A 19538-nucleotide genomic window follows, 5' to 3' on the forward strand; every position below is an offset into this window, starting at 1 on the left:
TTTTCCTCCTTTTTATTGTCAGAAAAAAACATCAAAGGAAGGGATCTAACACTTACACGTCAAAGGCAGCCAGACAGAAATGGCAGTCGCTGGAGAGAAGGATCACTGACATTGTGATGCAAAGGATGACTATATCTAATATGGAATCTGACATGAACCGGCTACTGAAGGTAAAATAACATCTCCCAATAAAGATTCAAATATTAAAAGAGGTATTAATATCAATGTGTAATATGATAACGTTGTAACTTGATAATCTATATTGAGACCATAATTCCCTGGACAACAAATAATTATTACATATGCCTTCAACATGTCATTTCAGAAATATAATAAGATTCAACTTAAACCAGATAAATGAAGTCCTTGTGCATAGCATGTCAGAAGTAGCTGCTGGAAACTGGTGAATCATGTCCGTTATAGAGAATTCGAGTTTCAGCCCTTTTCAGCACACCCAGTATACAGACAAAATAATATAGTCTTTGTATATGTAGATAGCAGTTATTTACACTCAGTACAGGTGCATAGCAGTCAGTGACATGCCGTATAGGTGGATAGCAGTCAGTGACATGCGGTATAGGTGGATAGCAGTCAGTGACATGCGGTATAGGTGGATAGCAGTCAGTGATATGCGGTATAGGTGGATAGCAGTCAGTGACATGCAGTATAGGTGGATAGCAGTCAGTGACATGCGGTATAGGTGGATAGCAGTCAGGGAGAGCAGTAGATTGCACGCAGTACAGATGGAGGGAGAGCAGTAGATTGCACGTAGTACAGGTGGAGGGAGAGCATTAGGTTGCACGCAGTACAGGTGGAGGGAGAGCTGTAGATTGCACTTAGTACAGGTGGAGGGAGAGCATTAGGTTGCACACAGTACAGGTGGAGGGAGAGCAGTAGATTGCACGTAGTACAGGTGGAGAGCATTAGATTGCATGTAGTACAGGTGCAGAGCATTAGGTTGCACGCAGTACAGGTGGAGGGAGAGCAGTAGATTGCGCGCAGTACAGGTGGAGGGAGAGCAGTAGATTGCACGCAGTACAGGTGGAGGGAGAGCAGTAGATTGCACGCAGTACAGGTGGAGGGAGAGCATTAGGTTGCACACAGTACAGGTGGAGGGAGAGCAGTAGATTGCACGTAGTACAGGTGGAGAGCATTAGATTGCACGTAGTACAGGTGGAGAGCATTAGGTTGCACTTAGTACAGGTGGAGGGAGAGCAGTAGATTGCACACAGTACAGGTGGAGGGAGAGCATTTGGTTGCACACAGTACAGGTGGAGGGAGAGCAGTAGATTGCACGTAGTACAGGTGGAGAGCATTAGATTGCATGTAGTACAGGTGCAGAGCATTAGGTTGCACGCAGTACAGGTGGAGGGAGAGCAGTAGATTGCGCGCAGTACAGGTGGAGGGAGAGCAGTAGATTGCACGCAGTACAGGTGGAGGGAGAGCAGTAGATTGCACGCAGTACAGGTGGAGGGAGAGCATTAGGTTGCACACAGTACAGGTGGAGGGAGAGCAGTAGATTGCACGTAGTACAGGTGGAGAGAATTAGATTGCACGTAGTACAGGTGGAGAGCATTAGATTGCACGTAGTACAGGTGGAGAGCATTAGGTTGCACTTAGTACAGGTGGAGGGAGAGCAGTAGATTGCGCGCAGTACAGGTGGAGGGAGAGCAGTAGATTGCACGCAGTACAGGTGGAGGGAGAGCAGTAGATTGCACGCAGTACAGGTGGAGGGAGAGCATTAGGTTGCACACAGTACAGGTGGAGGGAGAGCAGTAGATTGCACGTAGTACAGGGGGAGAGCATTAGATTGCATGTAGTACAGGTGCAGAGCATTAGGTTGCACGCAGTACAGGTGGAGGGAGAGCAGTAGATTGCACTTAGTACTGGTAGAGGGAGAGCAGTAGATTGCACGCAGTACAGATGGAGGGAGAGCATTAGGTTGCACACAGTACAGGTGGGGGAGAGCAGTAGATTGCACGTAGTACAGGTGCAGAGCATTAGATTGCATGTAGTACAGGTGCAGAGCATTAGGTTGCACGCAGTACAGGTGGAGGGAGAGCAGTAGATTGCACGCAGTACAGGTGGAGGGAGAGCAGTAGATTGCACGCAGTACAGGTAGAGGGAGAGCAGTAGATTGCACGTAGTACAGGTGGAGAGCATTAGATTGCATGTAGTACAGGTGCAGAGCATTAGGTTGCACGCAGTACAGGTGGAGGGAGAGCAGTAGATTACACGCAGTACAGGTGGAGGGAGAGCAGTAGATTGCACGCAGTACAGGTGGAGGGAGAGCAGTAGATTGCACTTAGTACTGGTAGAGGGAGAGCAGTAGATTGCACGCAGTACAGATGGAGGGAGAGCATTAGGTTGCACACAGTACAGGTGGGGGAGAGCAGTAGATTGCACATAGTACAGGTGCAGAGCATTAGGTTGCATGTAGTACAGGTGCAGAGCATTAGGTTGCATGCAGTACAGGTGGAGGGAGAGCAGTAGATTACACGCAGTACAGGTGGGGGAGAGCAGTAGATTGCACGTAGTACAGGTGGAGGGAGAGCATTAGGTTGCACGCAGTACAGGTGGGGGAGAGCAGTATATTGCACGCAGTACAGGTGGAGGGAGAGCATTAGGTTGCACACAGTACAGGTGGAGGGAGAGCAGTAGATTGCACGTAGTACAGGTGGAGAGCATTAGATTGCATGTAGTACAGGTGCAAAGCATTAGGTTGCACGCAGTACAGGTGGAGGGAGAGCAGTAGATTACACGCAGTACAGGTGGAGGGAGAGCAGTAGATTGCACGCAGTACAGGTGGAGGGAGAGCAGTAGATTGCACTTAGTACAGGTAGAGGGAGAGCAGTAGATTGCACGCAGTACAGATGGAGGGAGAGCATTAGGTTGCACACAGTACAGGTGGGGGAGAGCAGTAGATTGCACGTAGTACAGGTGCAGAGCATTAGATTACATGTAGTACAGGTGCAGAGCATTAGGTTGCACGCAGTACAGGTGGAGGGAGAGCAGTAGATTGCACTTAGTACAGGTAGAGGGAGAGCAGTAGATTGCACGTAGTACAGGTGGAGAGCATTAGATTGCATGTAGTACAGGTGCAGAGCATTAGGTTGCACGCAGTACAGGTGGAGGGAGAGCAGTAGATTACACGCAGTACAGGTGGAGGGAGAGCAGTAGATTGCACGCAGTACAGGTGGAGGGAGAGCAGTAGATTGCACTTAGTACTGGTAGAGGGAGAGCAGTAGATTGCATGCAGTACAGATGGAGGGAGAGCATTAGGTTGCACACAGTACAGGTGGGGGAGAGCAGTAGATTGCACGTAGTACAGGTGCAGAGCATTAGATTGCATGTAGTACAGGTGCAGAGCATTAGGTTGCACGCAGTACAGGTGGAGGGAGAGCAGTAGATTACACGCAGTACAGGTGGGGGAGAGCAGTAGATTGCACGTAGTACAGGTGGAGGGAGAGCATTAGGTTGCACGCAGTACAGGTGGGGGAGAGCAGTAGATTGCACACAGTACAGGTGGAGGGAGAGCATTAGGTTGCACACAGTACAGGTGGAGGGAGAGCAGTAGATTGCACGTAGTACAGGTGGAGAGCATTAGATTGCATGTAGTACAGGTGCAAAGCATTAGGTTGCACGCAGTACAGGTGGAGGGAGAGCAGTAGATTACACGCAGTACAGGTGGAGGGAGAGCATTAGGTTGCACGCAGTACAGGTGGAGGGAGAGCAGTAGATTGCACGCAGTACAGGTGGAGGGAGAGCAGTAGATTGCACGTAGTACAGATGGAGGGAGAGCATTAGGTTGCACGCAGTACAGGTGGGGGAGAGCAGTAGATTGCACGTAGTACAGGTGCAGAGCATTAGGTTGCACGCAGTACAGGTGGAGGGAGAGCAGTAGGTTGCACGCAGTACAGGTGGAGGGAGAGCAGAGGTAAAGAGCAGCAAATTACTTGCAGTGCAGGGTGTAAAGTGACTCATTGCGTGTTGTGCAGGTGGTAAACAGTTCACTATGTGTAGAACATGGGGAGTCCAGTTGTAGTTTCAGGGCAAGACATTTTGTGCCTGCGGGACTAAAACCATGATCAGGCACAGTGCCGAAAATGTCAGTCACATCGGGTGGGTGTGATTAAAACATCGGAGGCCAGGACTAGCCTGTGGGAATAGACACCATGCCTGACTAGTCCTGGCTAATTAGCATATTAAAAGTGAAACAAAAGTGTTTTGCTGCTCATAGCAGCAGGATTTTGTCACACAACACACCAGATTAAAAAGCACGAATAGGACTCTTTATGACACTGGTGGATATTTGGGAACCTTGAGGAAATTGAAAGGGTCTATTTTAAATTGGGGAACAGTTCAGTTTTTTCAGTATTCTGTGCAGACAACATGAGTGGGGAATGGGGGAGTGAGCAGGACATCTGCGAGGCGCAGCTTCAGCAAATACCTGCAGAGCAGAAAGGGGTGTCCGAGAAGCAGGTTTTACTTGTGCTACTGAGCAATATTCTGCCTTATTGTTTGAATTTCTTGATGGATTCTGTGAAAATAGCAAAATATGCCATGCACATCTGTTGTCACCTGCAATAGATCCAGCACAGGCCACTTCATAGTCTGTACCAGTAGGGTTGGCGTTACCGTTCCCCTGTGTCAGGACCGATGCAGTTGGGTGACTAGAATAGTGTCATCACCCAAACATGCAGCCTGGTATATTGGCAATAAGGTGACTTTAATCACTCTACTCCTCCACTCGGGCCCTCTGTTGTATAAGGCACCTTGCAAATTTGCATTGGAGGAAATGGATGCGCTGAGACTGGAAGTTCTAATGAAGATCTGCCTGGAATTGCACTATAAATAAGACGTTTTCTTACGTTTCTCTGAGAGGATTCTCTTCTGTTTTGACAAGAATACTCTTAATTATATTCCAGTCTGGCTGAAATTATTCAGATTTTCAGCACAGAAATGAATTTTTTTTGTTCCGACTGAAGAGAAGGTAAAAAAGCTTGTCAGCAGTCAAGTGCTCCTATCTATTTTTTTGTTAAAGTCGGGTTTTATTATCTGTATTGTCTTTCTGTTTTACTTGATCACAATTCCGTCAAATACTACAACATGCTTGTGTAAGGCTACTTTCACACTAGCGTTAACTGCAATACGTCGCAAATGCGTTGTTTTGCCGAAAATACGCATCCAGTAAAAGTTCTTGCTGGATATGTTTTTTCGTCATAGACTAACATTAGCGACGCATTTGCGACGCATTGCCAAACGTTGCGTCCGTTTTGCAACGCTTGGGCGTGTGGTAGCGGACCGTCGGGAAAAAAAACGTTACATGTAACGTTTTTTGCTCCCGACGGTCCGCTTTTTCCGACCGCGCATGCGCGGCCGGAACTCCGCCCCCACCTCCCCGCACTTCCCCGCACCTCACAATGGGGCAGCGGATGCGTGGGAAAAATGCATCTGCTGCCCCCGTTGTGCGGCGGAGACCACGCTAGCGTCGGGAACGTCGGCCCGACGCACAGCGACGGGTTGTTCCCGACGCTAGTGTGAAAGTAGCCTTACTTTACTGTATTGTTTTTATCTTCCGTCGCAGCAACGAGAGGAGCTCACAAAGAGGAAAGAAAGAGTTACAAGAAGACGTGACCGGGTTATGAAGGAGACGGGTGATCTTGACAAAAACCTTAACAGTCTGAATGAAGAAATTGAGTCCTTGAGTGCAAATATTGACTACATTAATGACAGTATATCCGACTGTCAGGCCAGTATCATGCAGATGGAAGAAGCTAAGGTAAGCTATTTTAGACCTTTTTTCACATTTTCTTTTGCCTTTTTTCCTTTTTCTTCCTTATTAAAAAATGTTGGCGTATTTTCTTTTTAGGAAGAAGGAGATACATTGGATGTTACTGCCATAATTAGTTCCTCCACTTTAACAGAGGCGCGATACCTCCTTGATCATTTTCTTACTATGGCTGTCAGCAAGGTAACGCTTTATAGTTATAATATCAAAGTACAACACCAAATAAACAGTATAATAAATAGGATATCACCCTATAATGCTACTAAAACCTACTCGAGATAAGGTGAATAAACAAAAATGCAAAAACATAATAATAAAAAAATATTCATTAATAATATTGAAATACATGCATAACATGTAAAAATTGGGGGAAAAAGAACAACAGACAATGCAAAAAAGCCCAGTGCTATAATTGGAGTGGGTATATGGACCAAATCATGAACTACCATTTTATCAGAAAAAAACCCATTACAAGTAGCCTATATACATTTGCAAACATTAATTGCACATATACTCCCCAAAACATATGACTCAATAAGTATTGCATTGCATACATATGCCTCTATATGCTAAATTGCATATTGTGAAACAAAGCGACTCAAAATAGCATAATATACAAGAGAAATAAGAGTCATGCGAAGTGATAAAGATATATTCAAACAACTTTATTTATCAAATAAATCACATAAATATATTAAAAACAGGGCTTTAAAGAGCAAAAACAGCCCATAGTACAGAGCAATAAAATAGATAAGAAGTTGTAGGGTAACGGATAAGTGACATGTAATCCAAGATTAAATAGGAGCCTGGTACAGCACCAGGATATATGGGGCCAAAATGTGATGATGTATAGCTATTGCACAGAAACTATGATGTTAAAATGCATTCATATAGTAGTGTACTGGAGTCCCCCTACAATCTTAAGTGGGGATATGTATTTCCCATGTGGGTACCAGTGGCCACTAGTTAGAATTCCCCATCTATTGTGGTATGACGACTCCAAACACACATCAACATTTACCAAAGTGCACAGCGATAACATGTATTAAAAAGTATATTAACCATCATAGTGTCCTGGTGACTGCGCCAGAGCTCCTTCCCCAACGCACGTTTCGGAAATAAGTTTCCTTTTTCAGGGGCGCCCCTTGGATACGGAGGATACAGGAAATTACTGGGTATGGACTTTGAATATTATAAGGATATAATTATTCTCTTTACTCTATTACCTATGCCTTTCTGACTTGATGATTGCATGTTTGCAAATGTATATAGGCTACTTGTAATGGGTTTTTTTTCTGATAAAATGGTAGTTCATAATTTGGTCCATATACCCACTCCAATTATAGCACTGGGGTTTTTTGCATTGTCTTGTTCTTTTTTCCTCTCTTTTTACATGTTATGTATTATTTCAATATTATTAATAAATAATTTTTTATTATTATGTTTCTGCATTTTTGTTAATTCACCTTATAATATCAAAGGCCCAAACTAATCTGTAAAGAAAATAGAATAAGATTGTGGGTTTTTTTCTCCTTAAATCTGAATGACACCTACCATTTAGGTAATGGAGAGCTCCAAGCTTATGTCATTTAGCTGCCTTTTTACTTTATTAAAATGATTGTGCAGTGCGTCCCTGCAGACACAGTAGAGGAGGGAGGGAGCATTGCACACTCCTTAGCATCAATGTTGATCAGCACAAGGAAAAAGAGATCCTTTAAGCTGTATGCCTGCGATGAGTTTTTGATGCTGCGTATTTTCACTGCGCTTAAAATGCAGCGTCTTATAGTTTCAGCAAAATGGATGCAATTTATAGACAAATCATGCCCATTGTGCTTTTTTTACTCAACGTGAACTTATCTGCGGTGCGTGTTTCGGATCTGCAAAATGTCAATTTGTCTTGTGGATATTCTGTGTTCTATATGCAGGATTTACCCATTGATTTGCATTCGTCGCAGAAAATCCGTGATTAAAAAACTCGCATACGTTTATACTATTAACGCATGTAATCTGCATATAACTGTATCAGTAAATCTTAGTGAAAGCTAAATACCGGAAATCAGTTTGATTTAACACATGACATACCAAAGAGAAACAAAAAACTGTCAAAAAGACGATAGATGCATTTTTTTCATTGCGTTTTTAAGTGCAAGTAACCAAATTTACATAATAGGCACAGAAATACTGCAGAAATTCTGCTACTTCAAAAACTCATTGTGGAATTGTAGCCTTGGATGGGCTAAAGAGGGATGGTACTGTGCTGGTGCACAGAACTGACATGTATTATGTGTTAGCGGGAAGGATACAGTAACACAGGAGAAGGGTGAATCTAAGAACAGATTGCAGTGTGCCTTAGCTGGGTGTACCTTCTTGATGTTCCTGCCTAATCTAAACCTCCAGAGAGTAAAGGTACCGTCACACTCAGCAACTTTGCAACGAGAACGACAACGATCCGTGACGTTGCAGCGTCCTGGTTAGCGATCTCGTTGTGTTTGACACGCAGCAGCGATCTGGATCCCGCTGTGATATCGCTGGTCGGAGCTAGAAGTCCAGAACTTTATTTCGTTGTCAGGTCGGCGTTTATCGTCATGTTTGACATCAAAAGCAACGATGTCAGCAATGTTTTACATGGAGCTAACAACCTGTGAGAACGATAAGTGAGTCACCGTTACGTCACAGGATCGCTCCTGCATCGTTCTGGAGCTGCTGTGTTTGACGTCTCTACAGCGACCTAAACAGCGACGCTGCAGCGATCGGCTCGTTGTCTATATCGCTGCAGCGTCGCTGAGTGTGACGGTACCTTAAGATAATGAGATGACTCTGCTCCTCCTATCCCAGAATGTTCAACAAAGATGCAGAAAATAAGAATCATCAGCATAATGTGATTACTACTTAATTATAGTAAAGAAAAAATAAGTACCTGATTTAAATATGTAATTTTCTAGTTGTACCTTCATTTTATAGAAAATTTTAGAAACTCCTGTACCCAGTTAAGATTTAGTATTCTAATAGTAACCTCTATTTGAAGAGAAGTTTTTTCAATTTTGCCATTATTATTGATGTTTCGTAGGAATGCGCAAACCCAAACTAGTGTCTATTAACCAACCTCAAACAGACTTTTTAATGCACTTCCGATTTCCTGTTCGAGTTCGGATGCCTAATAAAGTTTGTCGAAAAGCTGGTTCACAGCCAATCAACAAGCTTTTAGGCTTTGAGCTCTTCCGGAGCCTTCACAGCCATGCCAACTATTGGCATGGCTGTGATTTGGCTGGCGCATCACGTGACTCGGCCTGTATAAATGCTGGATCATGAGTGCCGCCGCAGTTCTGCTCTGATTAGTGTAGGGACAGGATGCAGCTGGAGTGAGGGACAGAATTAAACTGCGCACTCTGCAAAAAAAGCCTCTTTGTGTACTCTGTATGTGCTTCAATGGGAGTACGGTTCCAAATGGACACGGCTGGAGTGAGGTTGTGTTTTATGCCACAGATCCACTGTATGTACTCTGCACTTGACTCAGTGGGGGAGTACTGTGCCAAAAGCCGCTGTGTATTCTGCAGCCCATATTTGTGGGAGTACTGTGCCTTTAAGCCACTGTGTGTACTCTGCAACCCATATATGTGGGTGTACTGTGCCAAAAGCCGCTGTGTGTACTCTGCAACCTGCCTGTAGGAGTACTGTGTCAAAAGCCGCAGTGTGTACTTTGCAACCTGCTTGTGGGAGTACTGTGTCAAAAGCTGCTGTGTGTACTCTGCAACCTCGCCTGTGGGAATAGTGTGCTAGAAGCCGCTGTGTGTACTCTGCAACTCATATCTGTGGAAGTACTGTGCCAAAAACCGCTGTCACCGAGCATCTCCACATTGTCCCATGAAAGTGTTTAGCACTGCAGCATCACTTCTGCCTTCCTGCTTACCGGCTGATATGCGACGTACAAACATTGTGGAACTCCATCTTACATATGCTGGAGGGACTGTGCAAGCAGCAGCAGGCGATAGTGGAGTTTCAGCTGCAGCATGCCTGGGTGAGTCGCTCTGCAGAACAATACCACTTGACCACCAATGAGTGGGCCTCCATGCAGAATGTGTGTGCCATGTGGCGCTTCTTTGAATATTCCACCAATATGGCCAGCGCTGATGATGCAATCATCAAAGTTACTAAACCACTTAAATACGTGCTGGAAAAAATTATTCAGGCAATGATGGATGAGGTGGTGGCAGAGGAGGAGCAAGGCCAATTCACACAGTTATCAGGCCTTTTATCCACACATGGCTCGGAGGAGTAGGTTACTGTTTCAACATTGGTCAGGTACCCAACAGTACAGCCAGGGGACAGTTTAGGAAGATGAGGAGGGACACCTGTGTTCACAGCAGAGTAGCGTTGAGATCAGCTCTCGGGCATCACTGGAGCTTGGATGGAGGGGGATGAAGAGTGGCCAGACGATACACCTGTCACCGAGGACAGATCGTTGTTGACTCTGGGCAGCCTGGCACACATGAGCCAATACATGCTGCTGTGCCAAGTTGCCTGTATTGCTACCAATGCAGATTACTAGGTGGCCACCCTGCTGTATCATCGCTACAAGAACAATGTATCATCAGTATTTCTGTCACTGGTGTGGGATCGCAAAATGCATGAAAGAAGCGCACACTAGTAGAGAAACTACTGATAGCTTTCTCGCCTGTCAGCCGGCGCTCAGTGGAAGAACAAGGCAGAGACGGATGAGGAAGTCGCCAATAGAGCTGGGGTACTACCAGCAGCACCTCGGTAGGCAGCGTTAGCATGGCCGAAATGTGGTAAAACATTATGAGCACACCACTATCTGATATGGTCCGTATTAGCAGCATTACAGCAACATTGTGGGAGAGTACCTGTCCACACATCTCCACATACTAACTGATGGATCTGTCCTATTTATCTTCTGGGTCTCCAAATTGGACACATGGCCTGAGCTTGCCCTTTATGATTTGGAGGTGCTGGCCTGCCTTTCAGCAAGTGTACTGTCGGAATGCATGTTTAGCACAGCAAGAGGTGTGTCCACATCCAATATGGGGAAGCTATTATTCCTTAAAATTAACCAGGCTTGGGTCCCAGGACTTGTCCATACCTTCGGATGACTAGACAACTATACCAGCCGCATCCGGACGAACTTTAACTCTTTTTGCTATTTGTTTAATTTGAGTGTCTCCTTAAAAAAAAAAAACAAAAAAAAAAACTGTTGGCTCCCTCCTCTTCAACCTACACTGCCACATCCACCTCTTCCTCCCCTTGGAACTCCGCCCCCTGATTGTTGCTTGTTAGTTTATCTTTGGTTCATTTTATATTCTTTTAAGTAAGTTCCCAAAAAAAGGAAGCAAAAAATAAGAAATAAAAATACAGTGTTGGATTACTCCTCTCTTACCTCTTCCACCTATTACGCCACATCCACCTCCTTCTCCTCCACTTAAACCTGTTCCTCATGGTTCAAGATTATTTTTTATTTCTGCTCTGCTCAACGTAGGGACAGGACACATCTGGAGAGTATTTGGTTTTGCTTGAGCACAGTTTTTTCAAAAAACACTCTGTGTACTCTGCACCAGTGTCTGTGATAGTACTGTGTATACCCAAAAGTTTTAATGAACTTCAACCGTGTTGATGGCAGTGATGTGCGTCTATACAAATTGTTCTACTTTTATGCAACCATGTCTGTGATAGTACTGTGCCAAAAGATTCTTTGTGTACTCTGCAGCCATCTCTGTACGAGGTGTGGTCATAAAAAATATTTCTACTCTGCAGCTGTCTCTTTGCCATTTCTGGGACAAACTAATAATTTTACTGTCTTGACGAGTAGTGTGGAAAAAAAATAAATCTACAGCACCAAATTTCAGGGACCCTTTGGCTCCGTGGGTACAATTTTAACCTCCGGAAGCCATGATATCTGTTAATTTCGCTCTCACTGCTGCTCTCCGCTCGCCTCACTGCAGACTGCCCCTGGTATCAGTGCGGTCTTTTTCTCTTCAGCCCACCCTTCTGAGGGCCGTCCTTCTGATGCACTCACTGTGTCACTCATGACTGCTGGCGACTCCGCCTTCAGCCATGCCTCTCACTTCACTTCGTCTCTTTTGGAACAAAACTCCCTCCAATTCTGGGCTGAACCCTAGCTTCAGCACATCATGTCTTCTGTGTTGAACCTCCAACAGGTGGATCACCTTTTCGCGTGTCGTTCACTCCCACAATGGGATGGACTTCTCCATTTCAGACCACAGGTTGCCTCCATCTTGGGATCCATGATGTTGGCCGCCATCTTAATTTGTTCAATTTCAGTTACTGTCATATCGGCATAAAGGTCCACGATTTTGGAATTTATATGCTGCAATATTTCAGATTGTTCATTTTCAGGCGCTCTTTCAATTGCGCCACTGGCATTCTTCACCCTGTTTTCTCCATGCGAGGAACCCGTAGCCTGCCGACTACACCAAATGTATCGAGCCCCACGGTGGTAGTCATGGACGAGTGTAATACAATCAGCACCTCTGCCCGCTACAGAAATAGAGGGACCTTTTATGTCCCTGGGTGTGTGTGGAGTGCATGGTTTCAGTAAGGTAGATTTTCATACTCACTTCTGATTCGGCTGCTGCTGCGTCAATTTTTTGGTCTTCAGAATGAGACAGCCATACCAGCTTGTACTTTCAAAGTCCTCTTTACTTATCAACACATTCAGAAACAGGGAGTTCTTTCACTACAGATCATTGGAGAGTGTTTCAGCCCTAAGGGTAATTCCGTTTCCTTGGAACCTCGACATAAGGGAACTCCTGCTCAAGCTTACTGTCCCCGCTGCCTGGCTATACTGAATGCATCTTCTAGACAAGGCTTTGTGTTGCACAGGGTCCCCTCTTAATCATGGCCCAGTTCCAACAGACAAGAAAATAGAAAAGGAGTACTATTCCATTATCTGTAGCTGGAGAGTATTCAGGCGTCGTTGCCTGCTTTGCACATTAATTTTATCAAGGGACCTTTAGCCAACAGCATTGGGGAGGCGTCCCAAGGCAAAGTGGCTGGGACTGCTGGTAGCAAGCCTCGCGGTGGACTGCCACCTTGACCCAGAAGCAAACGTCAAGCTTTTTATCTGAGGCTGCTCTACTGTGCGCTACTGAAGGTAAAAGGTTGGCTCTGTGGGTGATCTGTGAAAACATGCTCTGAGTGAAATTTTTAATAAGATTCTGTGGGGGTGATGTGCCCCATGGTCTGTGAATTACATTTTTAACTGGACTGCCAAGAGCAAGCCTCGTGGCGGACCGCCAGCTCGATCCAAAATCATACTGCAAGCTTTTCATCGTCGACTGCTGTAATGTATGCTACTGGAGCTGAAATTTTGGATCTGTGGGGATACTCTGCCCCATGCTCTGTTGGTGAAATTTTTAATAAGATTCCATGGGGGTATTCTGCCCCATGCTCTGTGGGTAAAATGTTTAACTAGACTTCCTATTTACTCCCTATTTTACCTTGATTGCTATGTATATAATTTCCCTATGTACGTTTGTTTGCAAGTCAATTGTCCTGCTCTTACCCACATTTTGCTTCCTTTTGCAACCCCTAACCCTTAGGCCTCTTTCACACTAGCGTCGTATGATGCACGTCGCAATGCGTCGTTTTGGAGAAAAAAACGAATCCTGCAAAATTGCTTGCAGGATGCGTTTTTTCTCCATAGACTAACATTAGCTACGCATTGCGACGCATTGCCACACGTCACAACCGTTGTGCGACGGTTGCGTCGGACCGTCGACACAAAAAAACGTTGCATGTAACGTTTTTTTGGTGCCTCGTGTCCAGCATTTCAGACCGCGCATGCGCGGCCGGAGCTCCGCCCCCTCCTCCCCGGAGCTCACAATGGGGCAGCGGATGCTTTGAAAAGCTGCATCCGCTGCCCCTGTTGTGCGACGCTTTCACAGTGTGCGTCGGTACGTCGCCACGTCGCATTGCGACGTGCGTCGTACGGCGCTAGTGTGAAAGTAGCCTTACTCTGACCATTTTACAGCCATTTTACAGCGCTGAATTTTGGATCCTCATTGAGTTTTTTGGGGTCCAGGGTCAAGCTCGGTTCTCAAACCAGACTTTAAAAAAAAGTCCGGCTGAACCCGAACATCCACCGGTCTGCTCATCCCTAATGTTTAGTGCATTTTTAAGCCATATAAAGTTTATTGAAGAGATTTAACTGATCTCATACATTATGGACAGAGGCGTAACTTGAAGTTCGTGGGTCCCAATGCACAATCTCCAACAGGATCCCCAACTATCGCAGGTCTATAAGTCGTTTCATATCGGCCAAAGTTTGTGATTGCAACCCCTGCAACTATTGTTATGATTATTATTAATAATAATAATAATAATAATAAAATATTTCTGTATCACCAACATATTTCGCAGCACTTTACATTTTAGAGGGGATTTGTACAGACCATAAAATACATTACAGAATAACAATACTCGCATAAATCGATAGATATCAAGTGGAGTGAGGGTCCTGCTCTCAAGCATCCAATCTATGAGGAAATATGGGAGACACAAGAGGTAATGATAACAATTGCTTGTTATTGTACGCTCCACCCATCAATATAATAAACTAGTTGAAGAGCCCGGCGTTGCCCAGGTATAGTAACGAACTGTGGTTAGTTATAACAAATTATAATGGTTATCACCTTGTGGTGTTTTGTCAGCTCTGATTACAACTTTGTAATCGTCACTTGGCATGCAATCAAGTGCAGTCTTGAAAAGTTGAACATATGGATTGTTTAAGTCAGGGGTGAGGAACCTTTTTCCAGCCAGCAGCCATTTGGAAATTTCAAGCATCATTCGGGGGCCACATAAAAATGATCAGCTTGAAAATTGCCCCGGTAAATTTAGTCAAACACTTAATTGCGGTAACTCACCCTTAATGTGACGGCTGAAGCTGCTTCTCTTTGGTGCAGCTGTGATGTTAGGGGATACTGATCATGTTGCTTCTCAAAGCTGCTTTTCCAGGGGAGGCACGAAGATCACAGGGGGGCACAAAGATCAAAGGAGGGCACATGGCTGAGGGGCACAGAGATCACAGAGGGGTACATAGCTGGAGGAGACAGGGATCACAGGGGGCACAAATCACATGGGAGCACAAATATCACAGGAGGGTACATAGCAGGGGGGCACAGGGATCACAGGAGGGCACAAAGCTGGGAGCCACAGAGATCACAGGGATGCACATAGCTGGGGGGCACAGAGATCACAGGCGAGGCATATAGCTGGAGGGCACAGAAATCACGGGGGGCATATAGCTGGAGGGCACAGAAATCACAGGGGGGCATATAGCTGGAGGGGCAAAGAGATCACGGGTAACAGATCATAGGGGGGCATATAGCTGGAGGGCACAGAAATCACAGGGGGGGCATGTTGCTGGAGGGGCAGAGAGATCACGAGGAACAGATCGCAGGGGGGCACATAGCTGGGGGCACAGATCACAGGAGGGCATATAGCTGGAGGGCACAGAAATCACACGGGGGCATATAGCTGGAGGGCACAGAAATCACACGGGGGCATATAGCTGGAGGGCACAGAAATCACACGGGGGCATATAGCTGGAGGGCACAGAAATCACACGGGGGCATATAGCTGGAGGGCACAGAAATCACACGGGGGCATATAGCTGGAGGGCACAGAAATCACACGGGGGCATATAGCTGGAGGGCACAGAAATCACATGGGGGCATATAGCTGGAGGGGCAGAGAGATCACATGGAACAGATCACAGGGGGGCACATAGCTGGGGGCACAGAGATCACAGGAGGGCATATAGCTGGAGGGCACAGAAATCACGGGGGGGCATGTTGCTGGAGGGGCAGAGAGATCACGAGGAACAGATCGCAGGGGGGCACATAGCTGGGGGCACAGATCACAGGAGGGCATATAGCTGGAGGGCACAGAAATCACACGGGGGCATATAGCTGGAGGGCACAAATCACAGGGGGCATATAGCTGGAGGGGCAGAGAGATCACGAGGAACAGATCACAGGGGGGCATATAGTTGGGGGGCACGGAGATCACAGGGGGCATATAGCTGGAGGGCACAGAAATCACAGGGGGGGCATATAGATGTGGGGGGGCAGAAAGATCACAGGGGGAACAGAGATCACTGGGGGGGCACTGATATAAGGGGGCACATAGCTGGGGGCACAGAGATCACAAGGGGCTTATAGTTGGGGCAAAGAGATCATATTGGGGCACAGAGCTGCCAGCACAGAGATGGACTCTCTGGGAGCAGCTCCTCTTCCTGGACAAGAGGACTGGAGCGCATTGGCTGCTAACCCCGCCCATCCCGATGACATCATTCGTGCACCGTGCACTTGGTGGTTAAAGGGCCGGCAGCCGCAGGATACTGCTGCCGACCAGGTATTGCGGACTCCAGGGACCTTCCTGTGGGCCGCATAAAAATGCGGCCCGCTGGCCGGAGGTTCCCCACCTGTTGTGAATCCGCTTTTTGGGCTCCCCTGGTGGTTGCTGGTGGTACTGGTGACTTGTGTGTGCTTTGCTGTCTCAGTTCACCTGCTCCCATCAGTGTTTGGGAGTTTCCTATTTAGCCTTGCTCTCCAGTCATTTCCTTGCCGGTCATCATTGTAACCAGAGCCTTCGGTTGCATGTTCCTGCTACTAGTCTGCTGATCAGCTAAGTGGACTTTGTCCTTTTGTTTTGTATCTTTTGTCCAGTTTGCAGTTTTTGTTATTCTCTGTAGCTGGAAGCTCTTGCGGGCTGAAATTGCCACTCCTGTGTCATGAGTTGACACAGGAGTCTTAAAGTAATTTCAGGATGGTTTTTTGAAAGGGTTTTCAGTTGACCGTGAAGTCCTCTTTTGTATCCTTCTGCTATCTAGTAAGTGGACCTCTCTTTGCTAAATCTACTTTCATACTGTGTATGTCTTTTCCTCTTAACTCACCGTTATTACATGTGGGGGGCTGCTATCATCTTTTGGGGTATTTCCCTAGAGGTAAGCCAGGTCTGTTCCTCTACCAGGCGTAGTTAGTCCTCCGGCTGGCGCGTGGCATCTAGGAAGTCGTAGGTATGCTCCCTGGCTACTGTTAGTTGTGTGGTAGATTAAGCTCACGGTCAGCTCGAGATTCCATCACCCAGAGCTCGTCCGTTATTTTTGTGTTCTGATGTTTCCCTGCCATTGGGAATCATGACAGTATGACCGGCCAATGTTAAAGTTATTGGCAGAAGAAAGGAGAGAAAAAAGAAGTCTGTAGATTTTTTTTTTTCCCCCTATGCTTGCTCCATAGTTGGATCAGTTGTATTTCAGCTCTAATTACAGCCTTTGCCTTTCTCTCCTTCTAATCCTTGAATGGCTCTGATCTCACCTGTTTAAAGATGGACCCTCAGAGTTTGGCTGTAGGTTTAAATAATCTTGCTTCCAAGGTTCAAAATTTACAAGATTTTGTTATACATACTCCGATGTCTGAACCTAAAATTCCTACACCAGAGGTGTTTTCCGGAGATAGATCTCGGTTCCTGAATTTCAAATATAATTGTAAATTGTTCCTTTCTCTCAGACCTCACTCCTCTGGAGATCCTGTCCAGCAGGTTAAGATTGTAATCTCTTTACTGCGAGGTGACCCTCAAAATTGGGCATTTTCATTGACACCAGGGGATCCTGCGTTGCTCAATGTGGATGCGTTTTTTCTGGCTTTAGGGTTGCTTTATGAGGAACCTAATTTGGAGATTCAAGCTGAAAAAGCTTTGATAGCCCTATCTCAAGGGCAAGATGAAGCTGAGATATACTGCCAAAAATTTCGTAGATGGTCTGTGCTTACTCAGTGGAATGAGTGCGCCCTAGCAGCAAATTTCAGAGAGGGCCTTTCTGATGCCGTTAAAGATGTTATGGTCGGGTTCCCTGCGCCCACAGGTCTGAATGAGTCCATGACAATGGCTATTCAGATTGATCGGCGTTTGCGGGAGCGCAAACCCGTGCACCATTTGGCGGTATCTTCTGAAGAGACGCCAGAGAAAATGCAATGTGACAGAATTCTGTCCAGAAGCGAGCGGCAGAATTATAGGCGTAAAAATGGGTTATGCTTCTATTGTGGTGATTCTGCTCATGTTATATCAGCATGCTCTAAACGTACAAGGAAGGTTGACAAGTCTATTTCAATTGGCACTTTACAGTCTAAATTTATTCTGTCTGTAACCTTGATTTGTTCATTATCAGTTATTACCGTGGATGCCTATGTGGACTCTGGCGCCGCTCTGAGTCTTATGGATTGGTCCTTTGCCAGGCGCTGTGGGTTTGATTTAGAGCCTCTGGAAGTCCCTATACCTCTGAAGGGTATTGGTTCTACGCCTTTGGCTTGTAATAAACCACAATTCTGGACGCAAGTGACTATGCGTATGACTCCAGACCATCAGGAGGTGATTCGCTTCCTTGTGTTGTACAATTTGCATGATGTTTTGGTGCTTGGATTACCATGGTTACAATCTCATAACCCAGTCCTTGACTGGAAAACAATGTCTGTGTTAAGCTGGGGATGTCGGGGGGCTCATGGGGACATACCTTTGGTTTCCATTTCGTCATCTATTCCCTCTGAGATTCTGGCATTTTTGTCTGATTTTCGTGATATTTTTGAGGAGCCAAAAATTGGTTCACTCCCTCCCCACAGAGATTGTGATTGCGCCATAGATCTGATTCCTGGCAGTAAATTTCCAAAGGGTCGTTTGTTTAACTTATCTGTACCTGAACATGCTGCTATGCGAGAGTATATTAAGGAGTCCCTGGAAAAGGGACACATTCGTCCTTCTTCATCTCCTTTAGGAGCTGGTTTTTTCTTTGTATCTAAAAAGGATGGCTCTCTGAGGCCTTGTATTGATTATCGACTCCTGAATAAAATTACAGTCAAATATCAGTATCCGTTGCCTTTGCTGACTGATTTGTTTGCTCGCATAAGGGGGGCTAAGTGGTTCTCTAAGATTGATCTTCGTGGGGCGTATAATTTGGTGCGAATTAAGCAGGGGGATGAGTGGAAAACCGCATTTAATACGCCTGAGGGCCATTTTGAGTATTTAGTAATGCCTTTCGGCCTTTCTAATGCACCTTCAGTCTTTCAGTCCTTAATGCATGATATTTTCCGTGAATATTTGGATAAATTTATGATTGTGTATTTGGATGATATTTTGATTTTTTCTGATGACTGGGAGTCTCATGTTCAACAGGTCAGGAGGGTTTTTCAGGTTTTGCGGTAGAATTCTTTGTGTGTAAAGGGTTCAAAGTGTGTTTTTGGGGTTCAAAAGATTTCCTTTTTGGGGTACATTTTTTCCCCTTCTTCTATTGAGATGGACCCTGTCAAGGTTCGGGCTATTTGTGACTGGACGCAGCCTACTTCTCTTAAGAGTCTTCAGAAATTCTTGGGCTTTGCTAATTTTTATCGTCGATTTATAACTGGTTTTTCTGGCGTTGCTAAACCTCTGACGGATTTGACCAAAAAGGGTGCTGATGTTGCCAATTGGTCCCCTGCTGCTGTGGAGGCCTTTCGGGAGCTTAAGCGCCGCTTTTTGTCTGCCCCTGTGTTGCGCCAGCCTGATGTTTCTCTTCCCTTTCAGGTTGAGGTCGATGCTTCCGAGATCGGAGCGGGGGCGGTTTTGTCGCAGAAAAGTTCCGACTGCTCAGTGATGAGACCTTGTGCGTTCTTTTCTCGAAAATTTTCGGCCGCCGAGCGAAACTATGATGTTGGTAATCGGGAGCTTTTGGCCATGAAGTGGGCAT

General features: G+C 45.8%; 1 protein-coding gene across 10 annotated transcripts in view; it reads left to right on the top strand.

Annotated features, from left to right (window-relative positions):
• Positions 1–19538, top strand: part of KIF21A (kinesin family member 21A) — a 227489-nt gene that overhangs the window by 157463 nt on the left and 50488 nt on the right. For all 10 annotated transcript variants that reach the window (XM_077264819.1, XM_077264822.1, XM_077264826.1 and 7 more), the window contains 3 exons: positions 23–170; positions 5588–5782; positions 5873–5974. In XM_077264819.1, the coding sequence (XP_077120934.1) occupies positions 23–170; positions 5588–5782; positions 5873–5974 (445 nt within the window). The remainder of the gene's footprint in view (positions 1–22; positions 171–5587; positions 5783–5872; positions 5975–19538) is intronic.

The sequence above is a fragment of the Ranitomeya variabilis genome, chromosome 5 (genome assembly GCF_051348905.1).
Source record: "Ranitomeya variabilis isolate aRanVar5 chromosome 5, aRanVar5.hap1, whole genome shotgun sequence".
Classification (NCBI taxonomy): domain Eukaryota; kingdom Metazoa; phylum Chordata; class Amphibia; order Anura; family Dendrobatidae; genus Ranitomeya; species Ranitomeya variabilis.